The sequence below is a fragment of the Malus domestica genome, chromosome 14, assembly GCF_042453785.1.
Source record: "Malus domestica chromosome 14, GDT2T_hap1".
Classification (NCBI taxonomy): Eukaryota; Viridiplantae; Streptophyta; class Magnoliopsida; order Rosales; family Rosaceae; genus Malus; species Malus domestica.
In genome coordinates this window covers 29,463,995-29,489,193 of record NC_091674.1, presented here as the reverse complement: position 1 = coordinate 29,489,193, position 25,199 = coordinate 29,463,995, and the positions used below count along the sequence as shown (strand labels likewise).

Below are 25,199 nucleotides of genomic sequence, written 5' to 3'. Positions count from 1 at the left end.
TCAGAGCCCTAGGTTTCGTCTTGGGCTTCATGATGAACCTTTATTGGAGAAATTTGATATTTGAAGAAATCGACGGGAGGGACGACTTTGGTATTTAGCAATTCAAGATGTGTGTTGTGTTAGTCCAACAAGGACTTCAAAAAGTGCTAAGAGAAAAAAAAAAAAAAAAAAAAAAAAACCTCTTAGAGCAGCCACTTAGAGCAATTTTGCTGTTGTTGATGTCAAATCTGTATCGGAGTTGAAGCTCAAATTGGAGAGCTTGTTTACCTATCTCATTTGGTTGTCTTTGAAGCAACATTTGTTCACTTCGCATGGTCAAAAGGAGGAGTTTGATGTATGAGACTTTTCTGAAGTGCCAATTCACCTTTTAGTTCATTTGTTTGAGCTTTGCATAGATTTTGTGGCTCATATTGTTAGTTTTTGTAAAGAAATTTGTTGGAGAAGGTGTTAGAGGAAATTTCAAATTTTGAAGACTTTTGGATTTTTTGAGTTAAGGTAGAGATATGTCTTTTGAAGAATTTGGTGATCACTTTTGCGTTTGTATTTTGGTATCACAGTCTAAAATTTGATTTGGAAGTTTGCAAATTTCTCGCCGAGGTGAAGATTATTGTGATTTACGGCTCAAACTCAAAATTAGGATGCAGAATTAATTTTGTGTTACCTATTTCATTTTGGTGTTCTATTTGGGTTTGGATTTGACTTCTTGGTTGGATGCCTTGTTTGGTGAAGAGATTTTGTTAATTACCTATTTGATTAGGATTTGAAATTACTTCCAATTAATTAGGATTAGGATTCTTATTATGGCCTTAGTCCCATGCAATATAAATAGGACCTTGGGGTAATTTATTTTGTGTGCCTCACCATTAGTAATTAGAGAGTTTTCTATCATTGGGTTTCGGGAGAAGGTCACCATTTGGAGTAGTGTCTGTGTGTGGCAAATAGCTCATTGTGCGAGTCAATTTGTGCGTTTGAGAGTTAGAGAGAAATTTGGGAAAGACTACTTCGTTTGTTTTGGGTTCTTTACTCGTTTGGTTAGGGTATGTAATTTGAGGGATTTGGGTTATGAAAGTTAACACTCTTTTGTAATCTGCGTTAGTTTAATAAAAATTCATCATTGTGCTTCGCTCGTAGACACAGGCTTCAAAATCATGTTAATCCCTTGTGTTCTTATTTTGAGATTTTTGTTTATATGCTTTTGCCTACAACGTTGATATTTGGTGCTTTGTTAGAACTTGCTTCCATTTGTGCAGAAATATTTGGTGCTTTGTTAGAACTTGCTTGGTTTGATGAAAAGTACAACAAAGACCACATCAAACCATCACACGGAAACAAGGCCACATCACTCGCTAAGAGATACATTACCTACTAGACACGGTATAAAAAAAATAAAAAATAAAACCTATACTAAATACTAATCCGAGAATGAAATCCACCCATCGGCTCATCTCCACCCGATTGACTCGTCACCATTGGTGACTTTACCTTTTATGTGAGATCCGCCGCTACCGCAAACCAAGCAAGGGGAGCCACCACAATCCGTCCAGATAAGGCGGCACCGACACGATTCCATCCAGAAGGGTGGTTCCAGCCTAAAAATCAAATCATAAGAGGGGATCCAACCCACCAACAACCAAAGAAACCAGCCCAAGTTCATAGATTCAGCCCCTAAACAAGGGAAAGGCCTCAAAAGGGGAAGGCTCCAACAGAGCCATGAAAAAATGGCTGCGAAAGTGGTGGGGCAGACTGTAGGGCAGCACCATGGAGGGAGAGAATGGAAAAAAAGAAGGTAGGGTCACTGAAGGATTGGTCGGGGAGAAGAGGAGGCAGGGTGTAAGGACGAGCAGGCGTGGAAGGGGATTAATAAGAGGGGGAGAGGCTCGGAGGATGCGGTGAAAGGCTACCAGCGGCCCCAAGCACAGCTGAGTCTGGTTGCTGATCTAGGGTTTCTTTTGGAGAGAAAAAGGGAGGCTTCCGGAGAGAACATGTAAAAACTTGCAGAAATAATATACAGTACTTATCCAGTTAACTCGGGCGTGAACATTTAAAAACTAGCAGAAATCACAAAGATTGCAGAGTAAGTAATGAAAATGACACAGACATGAATTAGCCCAGAATCCAAGAGCGAAAATTCGATCGAATTAAAAAATCTAATCCAGAATATTGTGTACAGATTGTATGTGGATCAAAGTCATAGTCAAAACCGACCATCAAAAGTTGTCAGAAACACCAAAACTCTACAGAGTATCTTAGCTGGCTTTAGAACCCTTATCCGTTGAGGAAAAAAATTTGGACTGAATTAATGCTCTATTCAATATTTTGCAGTTACAAGATTGCTTTTTGAATTCTACAATATTCAACTATCACAGTGACAACTGACACATAATCCGTTAACAACTACAACTAATTCTTTTAATTAACTGACACGCTCAACGGAAGCTATACATGGAGGGATTCTTCTAAAAGTTTAACCTATAGGAATTTATCTCCGCACAGGATTTTCGTTTTAAAGTTTTATTCGGTTGAATCAATCGAGGATTTAAGGTGATATCTCAATTATCTTTCACCTCATATTTCAATTCAAATTTCATATTTCATCTTTTTACCAGTACATCCTTTTTGTTACATCTCAATCAAATATCAAAGAAGAAAACATAATTACTGCAATAAAAAATACTGTAATTATAACATATTTTCTGATAATAATTATATAATATAATTTATCAAGTGCTGTAAAAATGGTAAGAAAACCACATATTACCACATTTGTCTACCAAAAATAATTCAATATTCTTTCCATTATTAGTAAAATTCAAATTTACAAGATACATATATAATTCAAACAAGTATAGAATGTGTATTTACTACCAAACAAGTATAGAATGTGCTTCTTTTATTTACTACCAAAAAGAATGTGTTTCTATTATTGTACACTCTCATAAGAGTATTTTTCTTCTCGAAATATAAAAAGTTTGGTGTATAGACCATCTATAACTTTGGGTTAAAACCTAAAATTTTTAACTCAGAAAATTAAAGTTTTAATCCATAAACAGTTTTTTTGCTCCAACCCTTATGGGTTAAATTTTTAGCTTGAAATTACTAAAAAATGAATTTAGGATTTTATTTTTCTTATAGTAACTTTTAAAAAACAATAATTATGTAGACTATCCTAATTTAATTTTTTGAACATTTTAACCTAAAAATATTTAGATTCCAATAAAAATTGGAAAATTATAAAACTGACACCATGAAACTCGCGGAACACAATGAAAGAATATGAAACACATGAAATAAAAATTTTAATTATTTTAGTTGGATTTAAATTTGGATTGTTAAATCTTTATTTTTATCGTTAGAATTTAATCATATTAGATTTTATCCGTTGGATTTAATGAATCTATAAATATAAAACTAAAAAAAATATACATATATGATGGGGCCAGCCCACTAACTCAGTGAGAATCTTCATCTAAATTTGCCCCAGAAATGAGTTTTTGGTCAAACTCATATTTGCCCCGAGAGTTGAAGTAAGTTGGGATGGATTTAGAACCTACCATTTGAGTTTTACTCTAAGAATTGGAGGATCGTAGTAGGCTTAAAGTGCCAATAACTATATACCCTTAAAATAATATTATTACAAAATTTTACAAACTAAAAAATTAAAATTTGTATTGTATTGTATTGTATCCGTGGAAAACTGTTTAATGTAAGCAAAGTTATACTAGTTTTGTGAGTCCTATTTACATGAAATTATCATCATTCTGTCCAGCTCAATGACTATAATCATGGATAAATAGTAGGAGTTTCGTTTTATTTCTAGTAATTATTAACGCTTGATTCCATTGGCACTTATTTTTGACAGAAGCCAGACTGCTTGCATAATACATGTACTGTTCAGTTGATGATCAGTCTGGGAATATCATGAATCAAATCGACACACAAAAGTTGGATCGATCGAGCATGGTATACGTACCTTTGTGTTAATAATATATTCTGAAGTACTCAAGATAATTTCCCAGAAGCTTTTCAGCCTGCAAGTTATGGCAATTCTCCTGTATATATAAGCTAGGAAGAGAAGCATATAATTAGAGAAGCAAATACGGTGCATGAAGTTTACGCAAACTCACCTTACTTTTATGAACGACGATATCCACAACGGAAGATGTAAAAGAAGTTGCAGCGTGTGTTAAGCTCTTGGACCGCGCGCAAATATTATCATATAAATACACACACACACACACATATATAGGGATATATATAGGATGAATTGCCAATTTAGCTATGAATTATTGTCTGAGTGAAAATTAGGCCCCTAAACTATTTTTTTCAGAAAAATAAGTTCTTAAATTATAAAAATATGTCAATTACATCCCTAATATTATTTTCGAAACTACTATATTTAATTTTCATCAATTTAAGTTACGTTATTTGCATGTGATACACATTTAAGAGTAGATTGGTAATTTTACTTAAACAAATAGTGTATGTAACTTTGGAGAGTAAATTAGATATTAGATAACCTATATGAAATTTTAATGGCATATGGGCGAGAAAAAAACGGTATTACACTCTAAAATTGTCAAGTGACTTAAGTTGATGAAAAATTGGATAAATAGTTTTGAATATAATAATAAGGATGCAATTAGCAATTTTTAATGAATTTAAAGACTTATTTTACCTAAAAATAATTCAATGACCTAATTTTCACTGAGATGATAGTTTATAGACTAAATCGACACTTCACCTACACACACACAGACTCCAAGTTGACACACACACACAGAGGGACCTGGATTGTTTGCCCTCCCTATCTCATACCCTTTACATCCCCTTCTATTTCTGTGATCACGGTTAAGGCACATCAACATTTTATATTCCCATTATTTTTTGTCTTATTATTTCTATAAAAAAAATCAATCTAAAATGTTGACGTGCCTTAACCGTGATTACAAAAATAGAAGAGGATGGGAAGGGTATAGGATGGGGAGAACACACAATCCAAGTCCCACACAGAGACTCCAAGTTGAAGCTCATATTTGTCCCCTGCAATAATCAATTGAAAAAGAAACATTTGACCAAAAGAAAAAATAAATAAAAAAGATTAATTGACACATATAGTAGTAGACCAGAGCACAGTAATCATTTGAAGCAGGTAAAGATATAGAGCTAGCTTTCCAGTTTCCACAGATAGGAGTAGGACAAGATCGATGTCAAGATTTGAAGGGAAACCGAAGGCTACAAATCTGGAAAAAGAAAGATTCAGTAGTAGTTGTTGGATTTCCAAAAACTAGAGTCTATTTGTATAGAGGTAGCTAGCTACGATTGTACAATACAATATACTATACTATTTAGAGCAACAGTATCACAGATTAGTGTCAAAGTTTCAGTACAGAGATATAATCTAGTAATTAGTGGCGTAACCATTTAATATTACAGAGTTCTAACTTCATCAGATTTTTGATGTGTGACATGCTTTAACACATTTTCTACGAAGGACCACTCTTGGGCATACATGAAGGAAACTCAACAAGGCAACCCTTTTTTTATTTGGGTTCAAGTATTTGATTTAGTTGTCCCAACTAAGGACTATGGAGTATTTCGAGTGTCCCAACTAAACCCTAAAGTCTACTGGATGTTTTCTTGTCTAATCACAAGTGCTAATTGACCATAGGGAAATTCTACGGTACTTCAAAAAAAAAAAAAAAGGTATTGGCACCCTTTGTTTTAATAAAATTACAGTATAACCACCACGGTTTATTTTGTAACCTTACATTACATCGTTAATTAAAGTAGGATGTTACGCGCGGACGAGGTTACCATATTTACATAAACATTGTTGGACGAATGCATTTCTGTTTATATTGGAGCAGTTGAATTTTGCTTGTGGAGTAAAAACATTTTGAGTGTTGCGTGACATATATCATCTGGTATAATTAAGTTGCTGATCGAAAGAAGGCTGAGCAATCGAAGCCACCCGCACTGTTAAACAACGTGAGTAACAGTAAATGAACTGACTCATTAGCTACTGCATATATCTACAATTGTCAAGTACATATATAGATATGGGGATTTATTTGGTTTCCAGCTGAAAAATCCCATCGATTTACAAGAAAATCTTAGCCTGATATGGAAAACTTTGCATCAGATTTCTTTGCTCCTTTTTTCATATAGCTAGCACTTGTTGTATTCATTTCAACACTGACGAACAATTTCTTACGTCCCCAGTCTCATCAGCTTGTGGGGGCGTGACAGTTCCTACGTACCTAGCCGCCTTCACTTTTCTTCAGTCTTTTGGATTGATAAAATTGTTTTTCCATATTTTAAATTTCTCCATCACATATGCCATAAAAATGACGTCACTAATGCTAATTAGAGGCGGAAATTCTTGAGTTCAAATCTTTTGCATCTAAAATCTTAAGTGGGTCGCAAATGGCTTGTAACTGAATTGGTTAAGAGCTTTTGCTTATGCACTCAAGGTCTCGTGTTTGAATCCTCATAGTTTAAAGTAATTTAGTATAAGGAAAATGTTATTGGCATTCCAAAAATCTTATTCTACACTTCTCACAAATGTATTTTTTTTCCTAATATAGAAAATTTGGAGTGTAGAATGAGATTTTTGGAGTGTTATTAACAATTTCCTAGTGTAATTATCCTATCATTTATCCAAAAAAATCTTATGTGGCTCTATGTGACTTATCTCATTTGTTAACACTTTGCTATTTATTTAAATCCTATTTAATAGATTGAACTCTTCCCCCAAAAAAAAAAAAAACTAAAGATAAATTAAGGAAACGTGTCACTCGAGTAGATAGAACATAGAGAGGCCATAGAGGATTTTGAATGCAGAAAATTTGAACCCGAAATTCTCTTATTCCGCCCCTATTAATTGTTAATCCATGTAGGCATTTTCACCCATTAACCTCCACCCCTACTGATTCCAAAGTCTTCATGGACTCTCTGATACCTCATAATTTAACATAATTTTTATGTTAACAGTACAAAACATTGTGCCAAAAGCATAAGTGACAAAGAGTTCATGAAATGTTCTATTTTGAGAGAGTCCAATTAGCATTCCTCTTCCAATACAGTCATAATTATATTTTTATTGATTTGCACGTAGCCCTCGTTACACAATGTAAATATTTCCATTCACTCCCTCATCTTTCTCTTTTGTTCATCTGAAGATTCATCTAAACTCAAGCCTTGCAGAAATTCAAACATGTCTTTTTCCCTTATCTCGATGGAGCACCGAACCTTTCAAAATCTTGCATCTGTTAATACACCAAACCAGAAACACTACTTAACTTGTAAGAACAAACCACCACAAAGCCTGAAGCAATCAATTACAGTCTTCAACGAGCCATAAAGCATGGCCATACTACTCGCTATGCAAGGGTAAAGGCAGTCCATGGTTTTCGCCTTGCATGTAGCCGTGGGGGACCCCTCGTGGCTGCGCGGTGTGGGCTGTGGCCTGTGCGTGAGAGACAGACTCGATCAGAGTAGCTTAGCTCTTCTTTTCTTGTTTATTTTTCTCTCTCTGCCTTCTGCCACAAGTAAGATCTGTGAGAGATCCACAACAGCAACATCTAACTTTGACTGAGTAGTGCCATTCATATATTTAGCTGCACACCCCTAGCTACTTCCCCTCTGAAAACCTAATTAAAAACCCTCATCTTCCTAACCCTAGGCAATAGTAACCCAACCCCCAGCCGCAAAGGAGAAACAAAAAAGAAATGCCATCGAAAATTGAAAAATTAGGGCAAACATGTGAGGCGCGAGAACATGAGGTTCATACTTATGACATGTTTGCGATTGCTTAAAGTGTTTTATAACAATCTTACAAGGTTTCTGATTATGTTTGACAACAAATTCAAAAATATTTTCAGTCATAGAAGCAGTTTATAGAAAAACGATACTGAAATAAACCTTTAACACAATAAACTTTCCTCAAGGCTACGTTTGGTACGAGGGAAAGAGAGCTTGGTAAAAGGAAAGTGTTGCCTTTCCCATGTTTGGCAAGTCAAATGAATATGGGGGGAGTGAATCCCTCCACCCTAACATACGTTGATTACTATCTTTTTATGACAAATTTGTCCTTAGTAACAATTAATTTTATTTTTTTTATATGATACTTCCTGTCTCCTTTCCCATTGTTACCAAACATGCACTGGCAGATCCATATAGGGATTTGGAGGATCCCGGGACCCTTCGGAAGCTTGAAGAAACACTTGTGATCGACCTTTGGGACCCTCCAACAATTTGGGCATGTGCAGTGGAGAGGCTTGTTGCCTCCATGGATGTACAGGCAGCAGTGCTTATAACAAAGAAGAAGAAGAGGTTTTTAATTTTTGTTTTAAAAGACCTAGCCAAAACGACAACATTTTTGAGTTAGGTCATTATAAAAAATTTAAAAACTAAAATATCTCTATTTTTTCTACAGAGCTTGAGAACCCCGGTCTTTTCCAGTATCCCCAAATTATATTTAAGAACTCTCAGCCCAAATCATCGCAACCTTCCAACTTTAAACCCAAGTTACCCTATTCCCTACCACCATTTGCCATTCCACCGCCTTTTGCTGCCTAATTTTATTTCTTCCAAATTCATTTAAGTTTTTTAATCCTAGACTGTAGTGCCAACTCCCAATTAATAATATATATGTACAGTAACAAATTTTATCTTTGTAGAGTCACTAATTGTGTTATGTTGCTGAAGATAATTTGTTGGTTTTATTACATTTTAGATTAATCTTGCTTTATTCACTTAACCAAATTCAATAGAAAATAGTGATATGAAACCAAATTAGTTTACTTTTTATTTTTTATTTTTTATGTTGAGACCTCCTGATCTTGAAATCCTGGATCCACCACTGTAAACATGTGAACGAAATTTTGCATTCCTTCCCTCTAGAAAAATTCTATGAATTCATTTTCGCATACCAAATGCAATTCACTTGTTGAAACTGAAAGAGTATACTCCATGAGCCCAATAAGAAAACCACCACTCTAATAACTGTAAACAGCACCTAGGTTTAGCACCCCTAAGCATCAAGCGCACATTTCCCACTTTCAAAAAACGATTGACAGTGAGGTGTATTAAATTAAGATTTTATTTCTAAATTATTGACTAAGAACGAAAATTATAATATCACCATTGTGTGCATTGAAACTGATTGGGGGGACGCAAAGTAAATAACAACAACGAAACCTTATCTCATAAATGACATCGGCATAAATAGTTACAATCACATTATTAAAAGAATTAACTTCGCAAAAATTAAATTAAAGGCAGTAAAAAAAAAAACAAAATTGTAAAGAATATTAATTCTAGTGTCAGCTAGTCTCCCATTCACCACTATACACACCTATATCACTGCCTGCCGGATACAAAACAAACTAAAGGTCGGACCCAGTGCACAAGGCTTCCGCTTTACGCAAGGTCTGGAAGAGGTGAATGTCGGCTAGCCTTACCCCAATTTTATGGAGAGGCTACGATACAAAAATTTAAACCAACCACCCTCGCCAGTTTCGAAAATTTACGATGAGGGAAAACCACCCTCAGTCACGTCCGGATCTTTGTTTTAATACGAAACTTCGGAGTGGCGGAAGTAAGTACCTTCGGATGGCTCGGGCCTGGTGGTTTCAACCCCTGTGATCACTAACTTGTTGGATCCACTGGGCTCGACCGGTTTGAGTTGCACAGTTGCGGACTTGGTAACTCCGCGGAAGGTACTTTCGCGCGCTCATTCAACAGCTTCGCCATTTCTTTCTCCTTCGGCTTCTTCACCTTCTTTATACGCTTCCGCTCCAAATACTCAGGATCATCTCGGTGGCCCTTATGGCCATCCCTCTTTCGTTTCTCGTCTTTCTTTTTCTCCTTTTCTTTCCCGCGAGGAAGAGAATCCGACATTCCGGATGAACCACCAATAACATCGTTCCTAGGAACTGAAAGAGCTTGGACACCTGCATGCTTCTGTACTTCTGCATCTCGGTTATCTTGGATAAAGCTAGGTGATGGATCTTCGGGCCGAGGCAGCGCAGAAACTTTGCTTGAATCGGCAGTGCATTGTAATTCCTTTCCTGTATCATCCACATCACTAGCAAGTTTTGCGCAACCAATGCTGGCAGTCATCCGGGATCCAAGATCATGCCAAGAGTTTACTTCCTCGAGATTTTGATTGCTAGGGCTCACAATGGAAGGTTCTGAAACCGCTAAGCCATCAAAACTACCAATCCGAGGTTCTGGAGCAGCAAAACCACCAATGGAAGGTTCTTCAGCGACCAAACCACTACCAGAAGGTTCTGGATCACCAAGACCACCACTGGGAAGTTCTGGAGCACCAAAACCATCGGTTGTAGGTTCTGGAGCACCCAAATCATCCTTGGAAGCTGCTGGAAAGGCAAACCCATCGCTGGAAGTTTCAGGAACAGTTAAATCACCATGAGAAAGGTTTGGAGCTTCGGAAGGTGGTTCCACATATTTACTTTCTGGGATGAAAGCGGCAAAGATGTTTTTCTGCTCTCGGAAGCTTTCCGCTTCACCTAAATGAAATGGTTTATGATCTTTTGGCACTCCATATAGCGTTGGGGGCCTGAAAATGGGTCTCGGTTCATATACAATTAATAGAAAATAATGAAAAATGTCGAGCCTTAACGAAGAACAAATGAACTCCATACGTGGCAAAAGAGAAAAAACTGAGTAATGTTTTTCATCCTGAAAAGTAATCATAATCAAGTAAAAACTTTATGTAAAACAGAAAAAGAATAAATAAGGGAAAACGGTGTTCCGACCTTCCTGCAAGGATTTGTAGGATCCAGAATAAGTGATGATGAAGAAGGACAAGGATTGTCTGCCCTCCACTTCCGGTGCCCTCCCCGTGCCCTCCTGTTTGTATGGTCACGGTTAAATCACGTTAACATTTTATATTACTATTTATTTTTGTCTTATTATATCTATAAAAAAATAATATAAAATGTTGACGTGACTTAACCGTGACCACATAAAACAGGAGGGCACGGGAAGGGCACCGGAAGTGGAGGGCAGACAATCCTTGTCCGATGAAGAAACATTAGTTTGTTTTTTTTTTTCTCGGTTATATGACTTCTATTAGCTAATTGTCATACTATTATATGCATAATGACTAATGGTGAAGAGACAAAAAAATATATATTGGATTACAATTTGTCAAGTAATTAGAAAGGTACCTATGACTATGTAATAACAACTGTAAATGAGACATTTCGTTTCCACAAATATTTTAAATGCTGACTAGATAAGAAAACTATATATCGGTTTACAATTTGTCTAGTAATTACTTACTGAATAACTCTTTCTTTTTGTGACAAATTTCCTTACTTTTCTATGAGAAGTATTTACTTCAAACATTAATTTTCTATTGTTTGCTAACTACTGTTTTAAGGGATAAAAATCACAGAATATGCACTTCTGTCATGAAAAATACACAATATGTTGGCACTTAAACATGAATAGACTCGTGTTCTATCGTTGATCTCACCTGGTATAGTAAGCTGCCAGTGCTAACAGCCACAAGATTTTGTGCAACGGTGAACTCCAGATCATAGCTGAACATGTAATAGTCATTATGAATAACCGAGTGTTGTCAATAATATGCAAAACTACCAAAAGAATAGCACAATTAGACAATTAGTACCAACAACTTTGTGAATTGTCATCTTTACAAGGGAACCAGCACCGTGCACGCCGTATCTGGTTATCAGTATGTAGAACAGCATCATGAAAATAAATTCCTGTCTCTGCTTTTTCTACCCAATAATCAATACGAACTAACCTCGCATTCTGCACCAACACCAAACTACATGAGAAGCCATAGACAAGATAAACACCGTCACAACACACCACGCCAACTGATCGTTTCCTAATAACTATTGGAATAAAATCAACATTCACCGTCTATTAAGCTATGAACACACACCACAAAGATTCTACATAGGGCAGGGAAACAAAAATCTGAAACATACGTAATGCCATCAAATCATTTACATTGATCGATCACGAACTCTAAAAACCCACCACGAAAATTCTAGAAAATTGCAGGGCAACAGAAATCTGAACCATGCACAAGTAAGTCTTTTTTTCTTCTTTTTCAGTCAATATGTACAAGTATAAATGCATAAACGTGTAAGTCCATATGCGCATACACAATGATCCCTACCAGCTAAATTCGATACAAAACACGAAAATTAATGCCATCCTAACCATTTACATTGATCAATCCTGAACTTTGAAAACCCGCCACATATTTTCAACTCACAACTCCAAAAATAAACCATAACCTGCTTGACTTCTCCAGAAGAATGCTGCACCTCATTATCCCCAACCAGTTGCTCCTGCAGTTCACTTCCGGCCTTGGAAGCCTTACAGCAATTGATCAGTAAATTCGGGACCAGCTCTCTCTCTCAAGAGCCGATATATATGTTGACCCCAGCCGCATCGGCAGCGGAGCTTGGCGACGTCACCCAGCTCCAGCTCCTCTCGCTCTCCTCATCTTTATGATTACTCTGTGGGTAGTATTCGAACTCGGTCTGCTCACCGTCGACTGAAACACTCTCAATCCCCAAATTCTCTGCGTGTAACCCCACAATCCCAATTTCTGGGACCACAATCTTCAACTCAGTGTACCGACAATCCCATCAAAGTTCAACAAAATTAACCAACTTTAACACTAACCATGCAGAATCGCAACAATTTCCGGCTCCCAAAGCTGCTTATCTACGATCAATTTTTACCAAAACAATGCCCAATTCACAATTTCCCCGAATCTCAAAACCCAATCGAATTTCCCCAAAATAGATAGAGATTCGTCACGAATTCAGTGAACATGCAACAGTGTGTTCTTCCTAGTCTGTGTGTTAATGGAGGGCAGAGACGAACCCGTAAAGGCGACGCTTATCGACGTCGATGGAGAGGTAGAGCTTCTGGTGGCGGACGACGGGCCGGAGTTGCCGGGCTTGGCGTCTTCGTTCTTGGGCTTTCGAGGCTTCGCCATGGAAGTACAGAGGCCTAGTGAGAGAAAGTTAGAGAGAGAAGGATCGTTAGGAGCTCGACCACTGCGTTTTTCTTCTCGTCAGAACCGTACACGTGTTGATGATACTGATCTAACGGCTGATGAAAGATCTTTGTTGAATTCAAAGTGGGGTCCAGATTGTATGTGTGGGACCCTTGGGACGGCAAAACTATTTATTTAAATTGCATTGCGTCACATCATACAATCATACAATCGAAAGAAGCCTAATTTGTTATGTGAGGTCTACAAAGTTTGGAAATTATGAAATGCCCATATATTTCATATTATATTCTTAATTTACCACTTATGGTGGCGGATCATACTTTTTCGGCTTATGTTTTGCAATCACCATTATACTCTTTGCCGATTGTGTCTCACTTACCGCATATACTCTCGTTTCGCGTTTCAGTTTACCCTATTTAGCGTAGACATTGTGATAAATTTCATCTTATATGCTTGACATGGTGGTGGATTGTACTTTTTAAGACTCCTACTTGTAGTGTACATTTTTTAAAGTATCATGAATCAATGCTTAAACTAAACGACAGTTGAATTAGCAACTTAAAGGACATATTTATTTAACAGAAAATGAATATAATTCCCATTTATGCAGATAGTGTCTTAGATTGAAATCTCTCGCTATTATAGCAAGTTAAGTGATTCAAAACAAAAAAATCTCTTTAAGTTTCATTGTTTCAATTATTATATCTATAATGATCTCAAACTATTTTATGAATAGAAGAAATGTAGTATCTACGTGACGTATATTATCAATTGTCAACCAACTCTCAAAGCACAAAAATTTTGTCTCATAGCTGTAATGCCAATTAGAACACTTAGAGAGCTTCATTGTCACTCACTTTCAAATCTTTCTTTTGAATCGAACAAGATGCTGGTCGTGTCAGAGGCAAAAGTTGGCAAAGTTTATCAATCACATATGGCTCATTAAAAGAAAAGACATCACCCAACAAGTGGTAGAAATTTACGAACGATAAATAAAGAAATATTGCGTGCGTTGGCGCGCTACAACATACATATTTAAAAATATATATATAATTTACTAGTCAATCAAACAAATATTTACTACCATCAACATTACTTGGAAGATATTCCAATTTCGAATTCTCGTACCATGAATTTACGAAAGTAAGTAAACAAAATCCGTGGCTTGGATCATTGGATGTGGGTTGTCTTACAATAGTTCAAAAACCTGGCGACCGCATTCGTGAATCGCATATTCTCAAAGGCCTTTTAAGAAAATTCAACTGCATAAGGCATTTACCATAGGTCCCTCCATAACCTACCAGAGAGCTTCAGACCTCTCTCTCTCTCTCTCTCTCTCTCCTGAGCAGTATCCCAACTGAACCCGCGCACACAGCGGAGAGAGAGAGAGAGAGAAAATTATTCAAAAATCGAAACAAATTCGCCGGAAATTGATTCGTGGACGATGAGCATCGAGCCGTTTAACAAGTACTCTTCAACTCTCCCCTAGGGTTTCTGTGATTAATTCGATCAATTTGCAATCTAATGAAAACTACAGAAATTTAAATGGCGGTTTTTTATTATCTTTTTGGTGTTTCCAATCGGAATTCAGGTTGGTGAAGCTTACAGCGAGGGCGTTCTACGATGACATACCGGCGAAAGGGGAGAATCAGCCCAAGACCGGCCGGAGCGACAATCGGGGGATTGCGGTGGTGGTGCTCGATGCGCTGTCGAGGTTTGTGAAGTTAATTGTATTGTTTTTGGATAAAGGAAGCGTTTTTAGATTGAAAAATGAAAATTTTAATTTGATTAAAACCCGAAATCGAAGAAATGTGGAGTGTTAGAGTATTGGTAACTACGATTATTGAATGAGTAAATTGAGAGGGGAAATGTGAATTGGGGCTGGTGAAGTGAGCTATGAGCAACTACTTTGGTTGAATTCGTGTGTGAATTTGATTACTTGATCATGCCAAATACTACGGGCTCGTATTGTAGGAATCATTTTTGCTTATTATTGCTTTTGCTAGTAGTACCTTTACTATATGCATGCCGAAATCTTTATTAAAAATCCAAGTGCTTCCTTGAAAAGCACTCGCAAATACTTGGTGTTTCTTGCTTTCCAGAAAGCGCTTCCACGACCCATAAACATTTTAAGTTTCCTGTCAAACGTAGGCATGTTTGGGATTTCTTCTAGAAGCACTAACAGTGAATCTTGACAACCAACAGCGCTTCTCACTATGTTTGGCGGAAAAAACTTAAAAGCTCTTTTGGGTCGTAGAAGTGATTTTCCAAGAAGCTCTTGAATTTTTAAACTTCTGAGTGAAAGCACTTGGGAGCAGAATTGCTTCCTACAAAAGCAGCCCCAAATGAGTTCGTAGTCAGAAGTGCTTTTGGTTATCTGAAAACACGTTAGTTGTTCTGGTCCAGAAGCAATCCCAAACGTGCCCTACAAAACTTAGCATAGACTTTGCTATGCGGAATTTTATTGTGTATTACATGGATGATTCTGTGTATGTGTGTGTGTGAGGGTGAAGGTGCTCAAGAATTTTTTAGTTCATCATTTGTTTGCTTGTGAGTAATATTTAGATCTTTTCATGCCAGACGACAATGGGTAAGAGAAGAAGATTTGGCAAAGGACTTGAAACTGCACTCGAAGCAGCTTCGTCGTACTTTGCGATTCTTTGAGGAGGAAAAACTGGTCACCAGAGATCATAGGAGAGAGGTCATTTGTTTGATCTTAGTTATTGTGTTTTATTTGGTTTGGTCCATCTGATAAGTTTTATGTATCATTCTGACTCATTTTATGATTATTAATATATGAAAACAAAGAGAAGTTTCTTACAAGAAACATGCTTGAAAGGTTAAACCAAGAAGGATATTAACAATGTAGGTATCTGTAATTTTTAGATATCTGTCACTTGTAAGTGATCCTAGTGCTCAATCTAGTTTGTAACGTTAGTCATTTCAAATAGAAATGGAATAAACCAAGATTTTGTAAAGCAATGGTGGAGCTTCGAGGCCCCTCGGTCCAAATTGTCTAATGGCTTTAAGGGTTTGCTGATTATATGTGAATGGTCTTAGGCTCTTAGCTGTTACTTCGGCCCAACCATATGATAAAAGCATAAGGAGGGTTCCAAGTCCAATCCATGTGATTAGAACAGTGACCAGATAAACTCTGAAATGACATCTCTTAAAATATGAGGTACAAGAGAAAGAGATAAACACCAGTGTGCGCACGCGTGTTCGAAGAGAATTTCCTTTCTTGAATTCCAGAAGCTAAGAAGAAAGGCCCTTGTATAAACGAGTCAAAAAAGAAATGGTTGTATTGTTTTTTTTTTTTTTTTTTTTTTTTTTGAAGGAACTAGACTGCATTTGATTAACCTGAGGCAGGTCAACCTGGGTGTACCAGGCTATTGTAGTCTTCAGATATAAGGGTTTAATCAAGTTTATAGGGACCAATTATACCATGCCTTACCAGGTTCAGAAAAAGTTATTATATATGGTTGTGAAGGCAGGGAATCAATTTTCTCACTTACAACCTGCTTAAACCTGCCAGAACACCTTGTTGCACTTCTTTATTTTACACTATCTTATAAAAATAAAATTTACTCTGTATTTATGTTAGGTTCTTGTTTTACACTATTTTTTGATATATTGGACACTCAGGGTCTTTTGCACCTTTAATCTTATGTTTGAAGATGTAATGAGGGACTGCTTTTTGTGAATTTCATTTTAGGTTATTTTAGATGATTATCTTGTTCCAATTAAGTTTCATAGTTCGTGCATTGTGGTTGTTCTAGTAGTCCATTGCGCTTTATTTGATGAATTAGTCTTTCCCTTAGATATAAAGAATGAAGTCTAGTAATTTGTATGGAACAAATCTTGCTCCTTTTTGCTGTTGATTGATATGGATTAACAAGCCAGCTGATGTAGATAGTAATGCTTTATGTATTTTTATTCATTATATCAAAAATTTTGCAGACAGCTAAGGGTGCGAAGATGCATAATGCTGCTGTCGCTGCCGCAGGAGATGGGCCACCTGTAAAAGAAGGGGAAGAGAAAGTTAAGATGCACACTCACTCTTACTGCTGTCTGGACTATGCACAGGTTACTTTTGTATATTTTGTGTGTATATATATCTATTTGTTTTAGTTATGTAATTGTAAAAAAAATTAGGTCAATAACTAGGTGGTGAGTGAACCGATGTTGTAGTTTTGCTGGTTTGACTTGATTGAATAATTTCTCGGTTGTTGAATAAAATATTGGCTTCTATTTTTTCATTAAGGCCTAAACTAGAATGTGTTTCAGATATACGATGTAGTAAGGTACAGACTGCACCGTTTGCGGAAAAAATTGAAAGATGAGTTGGAGGACAAGAACACAGTTCAGGAATATGTATGCCCTAACTGTGGGAAAAGGTCTCAACTGTTTCTTCTTTTTCCTGTGTGTTTCTATGTGTGTTCCTCATTTTGATACTTGAATTATGCCTGCAAGCACAAATATTTAGATACAACGCTTTAGATGCTCTGCAACTGGTTTCTATGGAGGATGAGTACTTCCATTGTGAAAATTGCAATGGAGAACTTGTGGCTGAGAGTGACAAACTAGCTTCGCAAGAAGTGGTAGGAGATGGAGATGACAATGCAAGGAGGCGGCGGCGTGAAAAATTAAAGGACTTGCTTCAAAAGATGGAGGTTTGTTTGGCTTTAGCTTTGTTTTTTCTTATAGTAAAATGTCTCATAATTTTACGGTTTCCATTTATTTTTCTTGATTTTTATATGTTTATGTCTTATGACATACATTGGTGGATATGAAAAATGCAAGGGAACATTTATACGGGTGAATAATCTGATATTTCATGGCCAATTTACCTCATGGTTTTGGTGGTCAAAGTTCAAGAAATTTATTTTCTGAGGGTTGTTGCAAGGTCTTGTCCTAAGTGTTTTGTATGTCTCTACTTCATTCTATTATCGCAATCGCTTGACTTGTGTAGAGTGTTATTTGTTCATTGCACTTGTATACTCGATGAATATGCCAGTCTTCAACTGGGCAACCCTTGATTGCTAATTCTTCACTATTATGCGAGCATTACCACTCCTTAATGTTTGTGTTTATGCTTCTGCATCATTCAAGTTAACATTTAACATAAATTGTTGCACTTTATTGTACTTGTGTATTCTACAGTTCTACCGTTGTCATTCTTCTATGAGTTAATTAAATGAAATGAATGCAGGTACAGCTGAAGCCTCTAATGGAACAAATTAATAGAGTTAAAGACTTATCTCCTCCTGAATTTGGAAGTCTCCAAGCTTGGGAAGCGCGAGCAAGTGCTGCCAGACGTGCAGAGAACGGTGAGTCTAGTGCCATGGATCCCTCCAAATCTTCGCATGGGATGGGATATGGTGGAACGCCAATGCCCTTTCTTGGAGATACAAAGGTAATTCTTGTCCCCCTCCCTCCAAACTTCCAATCATGTCGCCTTGAGGTGTGTTTGGGATAACTATTTTTGATTTGGCAGTAATGATTATATGGCAAAAATATAATGAGCTGTAAGTATTTGAAATATCTTTGGTTTGCAGGTTGAAGTTGATTTCTCTGGGGTTGAAGGAAAGGGCAAGGATATAAAATCTGAAGCTGATGGTACAAGCCTGAAAGTTTTGCCACCTTGGATGATCAAGCAAGGCATGAACCTTACGAAAGAACAACGTGGAGAGGTCAAGCAGGAGCAAAAGATGGATGGCAGTGGAAGTGTAGCAGCTCCAGAGTTCTCAGAAGACAAAAAATTCAGTACTGAAAATAATGAGAAAAATATACAGGTTTGTGCAATAATTTCTTGCTTTGAGATCCCCCTTCAAAATAAATAAATTAAAAGGTCGTACCCAGTGCACAAGGCTCCCGCTTTACGCAGGGTCTGGGAGAGGTCAAAATAAATAAATTAATTAATTAAAATTTTGAGTTAATTGTATCCTCATTGTTTTACAGGATGAGTATTTAAAAGCATATTATGCTGCTCTAATAAAAAGACAGCAAGAAGAAGAAGCAAAGAAAGAACAGGAAACACACATCTCTGATGGTCCCTCTGCAGTGTCTCCTAATCGTCAGGTTGGCATGAAGTCAAAGCGCGAGGATGAAGGAGAAGATAACGTAGACTGGGAAGAGGCTCTAGTTACAGGTAAATGTTATTATTTGGCAATCAGTGTTCAATTTCAGATTGTTCTTCAATTTGTATTCCTGTCCTCTTAAGTTAATGTTGACGAACAATGAGAATGGCACACGATGGTCACTTATAGCCAATGAATGTGTCGATTTATTTTGTGTGCATATTCAAGCTTTTGATTCGCAGTTCATATCAGTATAGAAGTTCAAATTTTGCAATGCATTGTGACAGATTCTTCATTGATGTGCTTGAATTTTCCCATGCTGCACAGCTTTCTTGTTTTTACATCTTTTCTCCATACACGCTACAGGTAATGCAGAAAATTATAAGGTCCATGACTTGAACGTTGAGGCTGATGCTACAGCAGACGATGAGGACGATATAGACTGGGAGGAAGGCTAAAGAACATGATTCGAATGCCAAAGCTGATGCTATTGAGGATGATATAGCCAACGGTATGGATTTCGAGGATCTGAATGGCTCAAAGTAACCAAAAGCAGCGCTTAGGAGCTCGTTTGGATGTGCTTTTAAAATGACTGAAAGCCGCTTTTATAGAAAATATTTTTGGATTCCAAAAACACTTTAAGTGCTTTCTACAAGAAGCACTAAGGAAGCAATTTAAGTATTTTTTCAAGATTTACTAACATTTTTACTAAGGACTGTTTTCAAAAATATTTTCATCAAAAGCGCTTTCAGTAATTTTAAAAGTACATCCAAACGGACTTTAGGTCTGCAGCGTTGGTGTAGTTTCCCTTGTCATGTGTATTAGGTGGAGTACTGCTGATTTTTACTTCGTCTTTGCTGGCAGATTTAGTGTGACAAATGCGAGAGTTCACATACTTTTGTTTGACTAATTATCCTTTGAAGGATTTGTATACTGTGAAATTTATGTTCGTTTTGCTAGGATTTAAGACTAACTTTTGTAAGTTTATTGAAAATATCGTCAGAGTTAAGTGTAATTTAGGGAAAATAGTAGACATTCTTGTGTTTTTAAAAGGGTTAATTACACTAGCACTTCGAGGTTTGTCGAGTTTTCACAAAATTATCTCACGTTTGAAAGATTACACTCACTCTCCCTCATGCCTTTCATATAACCCCTTGAGCAAAAATCTGCTTATAAATTTGCTAATTTAGCCTTCTAATTTATGAAAAGGTTTAATTTTTTGTTGAATAGAAAATCTTTATAAATATATAGAAAAAGGATATCAAATTGAAACATTATATATTAAAAGATGGATTTGGTGCCTCTTCTGTTTCTGTGTAAGTTTTAGTGAATCGAATTCGAGATTCAATTTGGAGTTTTGGTGAATCGAATTCGAAGTTTAATTTGGATTCAATTTTCACGGACGACGATGACAATTTATCGTGATGAGAATTAGATAGGTAATTAAGAAATAAAGATGCAGAGGTGTTGGGTGGATTTTATTATTTTTGTTTCTTTTAATTTTTTATTTTTAATTTTTTTGGTTTTGAAGGAATAGCATAGTTCATTGTCAGTGGGTAGATTGCTTTTTAAATTGTGAGTTTTAACGAAACATTTTTGTTACTGTTTATTTTAATGAAAAATGACATTTTTATTCTAAAAAGTCATTTATGGTACTATTCATTTACAACACTTTTTTTTCATTTTGATTAAAACTCAAAGTTTCAAATCATTTTCATTAGTTTTTTTTTTAAATTTCATTTTAAGTTGGTAATTATCATTTTCCAATCTTTGAGATGGCCAACAACTTGTTTGAACTTTGTGATTTGAAAGGAAAATAGTGTTAAAAAGTTAAAATAAAAAAAAAGTTAATATCATCCAGGAAAAGTAGATAAAAAGTGGCGGGCCACGTCGGCAACCCATGTGGCAGATGGTGGACACACTGGACAGAGTAGATAATAAGTAAAGAACTTACGTGGCCCAGGCGACGTAACAATAATATCTCATGCTATGTAAGTTATTCTTAAAAATGAGTAGAAAAGGGAATCTGGGGTCTGGACTCTGGACACTATGTGGTGCAGGTTAGAAGAGGTCAGGTTTGGGTGGGATATATTTTGTGTGCTAAGTTGTAGTTAAAAACTTTTCCTGATCACATAGGGCACTTCTAGCAAAGCAAACCAATTTCTTGTATTTTGGTCTCACGCATTCCACATTAGTATCACCTCGTATAAGAGTTAACCTAATCAGACACTAAAAGTTCTCCTTGAAAAAGGAAGGTAAAAGGGTACATATTTGCTTGCCAACGATCCGGCCATCTGAATGCAAGGTCTCCATGGAATTGGTCTACCCCCGGAAGATATGCCAATGTGAGAGAGAGAGAGAGAGAGAGAGAGAGAGAGAGAGAGAGAGAGAGAGAGAGAGAGAGAGAGAGAGAGAGAGAGAGAGAAGAGGGGATATAATGCCTCTGGAGGTCATGTTTGCACTTTGCACACACTACGATATTTGTGTAACTTGCTAAATTTGTATTGGTATTGCTTATTCCACTCCATTTTATGCAACCAAAAAAGCCACGTGTATTGACATTTTTACTCCACGTCATAATAACAGCGCTTAAATACTACCTAATTTGTAAATGAATACATCGTTAATTAATTTTTAGGTCAATACAACGCTAATAATACATTCTAGCTTATTTCATAATATTCTGATAATTTAACTGATAATCTTTTACCTCCATGTAAAAATTTATTCAAATTAAAAAAACATCTGTTATTTGATATTCTTTATGTGATATAAAATGGTAAATACAAGTAAGATTGGATTCCGCTAAATTAGTCAACCCGGTATTTAAAGAAAAGTTGAGTTGTGTTTTTTTTGTCTTGTAGTTAACTTTTGTTGTTTAGTTCAAAAGAGCGAGGACTAAATTTACAAAAACCAAAGAAACATATCGAAGAGTAATTAAAAAAGAAAGAGTAAAGGAGTTGTTTTCTCCCATGCAATTACTTGGTTTACATTAACATATTTATGGCATATATGTAGCAAAGCGTGTCAGTGTGAATATGAATTGAAAACTCAAAGATTGAATTCAATCTCTCGTCACAATATGAGGGTGCTATCCACACATTATTTGTTACCTTGTATACACTTTTTTTTTTTCAATTTTCGACAGTCAGATCAAATGAATTAGAGAAAACCAAATAACATAAATTAACAAAGAGTATTTGAAAGGTAAAATTTAGTGTGTCGATAGCACCGCCTTAATCTTTGACAATAAGATCAAACTAGCAGACCACCTCATGTCATTTTAAAATAGAAAAAAAAATGAAAGAGTCAATCTTCCAGTTTTGTTTATTTAGCATGAAACAAACAGATATTGATCGGTAGCTTAGTGTGTGATCAAAGCGAAGGCCAGACTGATAGTGTTGCGCAAAATTCATGTTGGTATGGACGCTAATTGGTTTGTTGTTAGTTCCTTTTTAGAGTCGGCACTACTCGTCAAAAGTATCATTATGTTTATTATATTAAAATTTTGCTTAATAGTTCTCTGATGCTAATTTGCGTAGTGCTTGTCCCTTTCTTTAGGAATGGAGTTTCTTTGAATATGGAGTGCCGCCTCAGTCCTCTAAATTTGCTTGTAAATGATTTCAAGACTCGGATGTGTTCCTTTGCTTATTCTTAAGCATGTCTCGCCTTCAAATCCACCAATACGGTAACAATTAGTTTGGCCAAATTAGCCTTTATGTTTTATTAATATTTATTTGGATTGAGAACCTCTGTCTTCTTTAATATTTGAATCAATTTTTAATATATTATAATCAAGGTTCTAAAAGACGCTAGGCTCTAGTCGGGCGGCGGGGTCTAGGCGGGCCGCCTAGGTAGATTAGACGGATTTAATTAAATCTATTATATTTCGTGTAAATAATTGTTTGTTTATATTTAAAATATATATGATTTCGTCATAAATTACAAAATAGAATGACATATATATTATGAGCTATTAGAACACAATGAAAACATGGAAAACAAGTATATAATGTGTGTCGCAAGTTCGCAACCTAGGGGGTGTCTAGGCGGGTCTGAATAGGTAGGCGGGTGCCTAGGCGGTCTAGGCGGGCTTTCTTAATTTTCAAACGTCTAGGTATTAATCGGGACGGTGACCAACCGTCTAACGCTTAGGTGGGAATTTTTAGAACAGTAATTATAATAAAACTCTATTTCCTTAAAAATAAAAAATAAAAAAATGGCCTAATTAACTGGTTCCTTGAACGCAAAGGAAGTTTCATTGGTAGAAGAATGCTCGACAATCCTGCCCCCCTCCTCGCACCTACTGGCCTTGCCTTACAAACCCATCTCTCTCTTCTCTCTCTCTCTCTCTCTCTCTCTCTCTCTCTCTCTCTCTCTCTCTCTCTTAAAATACTAGAAAATGAAATATTCAACCAGATTATCAAGCATTCGTACAATATACATTAGCATTTCTTATGCTAGATAGCTTTTTGGTTTACATTTTATAGCACATTTGAGCTGTCAAGCTTCAAAACCCTCAACACTCCTCTCTCTCTCTCTCTCTCTCTCTCTCTCTCTAAAAAACACAGAAAACCTAGCTACTTTATTCCCACAATTTCAGATCAAATTCTCTATCTTCTTTGTTCCCCATGCACTACTCTCTAATTTTCATCTTCTCTCTCCCCTTCCATGGCTTCCAAGCTTCTTATCCCTCGCCTTTTTAGTCTCATGCTTTGGCTCTCATTGCTCTTCTTATCCGTCCACGGTTGGTTTCATCTCGTTTCCAAAAATAGCCACATAAACCCTACGCAAGCAGCAGCATATCCTCTCAGCAGCTCCGATCGTCGTTACACTTTGAGCAACCGGAAAGTACTACTGGCTTCTAAATTCGACTTTTCCCCATTTGTCCACCGGCACCGGCATCATCAGAAGCATCATCCTTACAAACATGTGCCTGTGCGGCCGGAGCCGGGCGGAACGGAGATCGATCGTTATGGTTCCGAAATGCGCATTGTTCCCACCGGTCCAAACCCATTGCACCATTGATCACAAGGTTTTTTCATTTTTTATTTTTTATTTTTAACTTTTTCCATAAGCTTTTGTGTATTATTCATGAATTTGTAATCAAATATTCTTCCAAAGGGAAAATAAATATCATAATAATAGTGAAATATTTCTGAATTTTTTTACTAGTATTTTTTCGATTAATTTGGAGGAGTTTTCACGAATTTTTTACTTTTATTATTCATGAAAAATCCTCCCAATTAATCGAAAAAATTTCATATACACTCCATTCATATGATCATCATGTGCATGTCTGACTGTAATGTGAACGAATACTTGTTTAACATTTTTTTTTTGAGACAACCTTTGCATTATTTGGTATTATTGAATGTTTTATTACCTAAATTTCAAAATTAACTACGGAGATTTCACCGTGCAACACGCTAATCATCATGGGTGATATAGTGCTGGGAGAGAAATTTCATGCACGTCCTAGATTCAATTTTTGGTGTTAGTGAATTACACGATGGTGGTCAGAGAAGCTGGAATGCATTATCAGTTTTTCCAACTACTGAAAAGTGTATTGTCGTAACAAAACAACCAATTAGTCATTTTTTAACAAGAAAAAAAAAACAACACGCTAATCGACCGATCATTGAATATTCTGACCAGAAATAGAGGAAAGGTCGATCGATCTCACTCAATTACATGATTTCTTGGCTGTCTTTACTCTAATTAATAATTGATTTTAGGTATGCAAAATGAAAGCAACTAGAGTGGTTGTGAAGGCACGGCATGTCAATTTTCACGGTAATCAAAATATGAGCAACAGAAATGAATTCATATTTTATTATTGAGCTTTGCTATGAATCAGCACGATGAGACTTGAAACAGCAATTCGAAATTAAATATATAAATCAGATTTTAATTTTCTACTACCTGATGCATGGCTGATGCAAGGCTTACTAGAAAGGGTTGACTTAAGACACAAATTAATTTGAAGACTATAAAATTTGAAGATATGAATTGATGGAAGATCATGCATCCAACATCACCAGCTACAGTTCTATGTATAGAAGAATGATTTACGT

General features: G+C 36.3%; 2 protein-coding genes and 1 long non-coding RNA gene across 5 annotated transcripts; 1 reads left to right on the top strand and 2 right to left on the bottom strand.

The window, feature by feature from the left end:
* Positions 1-9,186: 9,186 nt before the first annotated feature.
* Positions 9,187-13,062, bottom strand: LOC103455584 (transcription initiation factor TFIID subunit 2-like). 2 transcript variants are annotated; one of them, XM_017322476.3, is made up of 4 exons: positions 12,309-13,062; positions 11,666-11,811; positions 11,510-11,576; positions 9,187-10,585 (listed from the first exon to the last, which is right to left on the bottom strand). In XM_017322476.3, exons 2-4 carry the CDS (start codon positions 11,748-11,750, stop codon positions 9,652-9,654), a joined length of 1,086 nt encoding a protein of 361 aa, XP_017177965.2. In that variant the 5' UTR covers positions 11,751-11,811; positions 12,309-13,062; the 3' UTR covers positions 9,187-9,651. The 2 variants fall into 2 exon arrangements, with proteins under 2 accessions (XP_017177965.2, XP_028948815.1); XM_029092982.2 differs by having other exon boundaries at positions 9,187-10,878; positions 12,309-12,985.
* Positions 13,063-14,228: 1,166 nt separating this feature from the next.
* LOC139191313 (uncharacterized) lies at positions 14,229-14,508 on the bottom strand. The gene is made up of 2 exons (XR_011575323.1): positions 14,340-14,508; positions 14,229-14,287 (listed from the first exon to the last, which is right to left on the bottom strand). It is a non-coding gene; the product is annotated as an uncharacterized lncRNA (long non-coding RNA).
* On the top strand, positions 14,319-20,202 carry LOC103424602 (uncharacterized). 2 transcript variants are annotated; one of them, XR_011575322.1, is made up of 11 exons: positions 14,320-14,509; positions 14,634-14,756; positions 15,623-15,743; positions 17,003-17,128; positions 17,330-17,439; positions 17,529-17,715; positions 18,255-18,458; positions 18,601-18,837; positions 19,004-19,193; positions 19,489-19,633; positions 19,987-20,202. XR_011575322.1 is itself a non-coding variant. In XM_029092624.2 (10 exons), the coding sequence occupies exons 1-10, from the start codon at positions 14,487-14,489 to the stop codon at positions 19,578-19,580; spliced, it is 1,413 nt and encodes a 470-aa protein (XP_028948457.1). In that variant the 5' UTR covers positions 14,319-14,486; the 3' UTR covers positions 19,581-20,202. The 2 variants fall into 2 exon arrangements, 1 of the variants encoding a protein (XP_028948457.1); XM_029092624.2 differs by having other exon boundaries at positions 14,319-14,509; positions 19,489-20,202.
* The last annotated feature ends 4,997 nt before the right edge of the window (positions 20,203-25,199 follow it).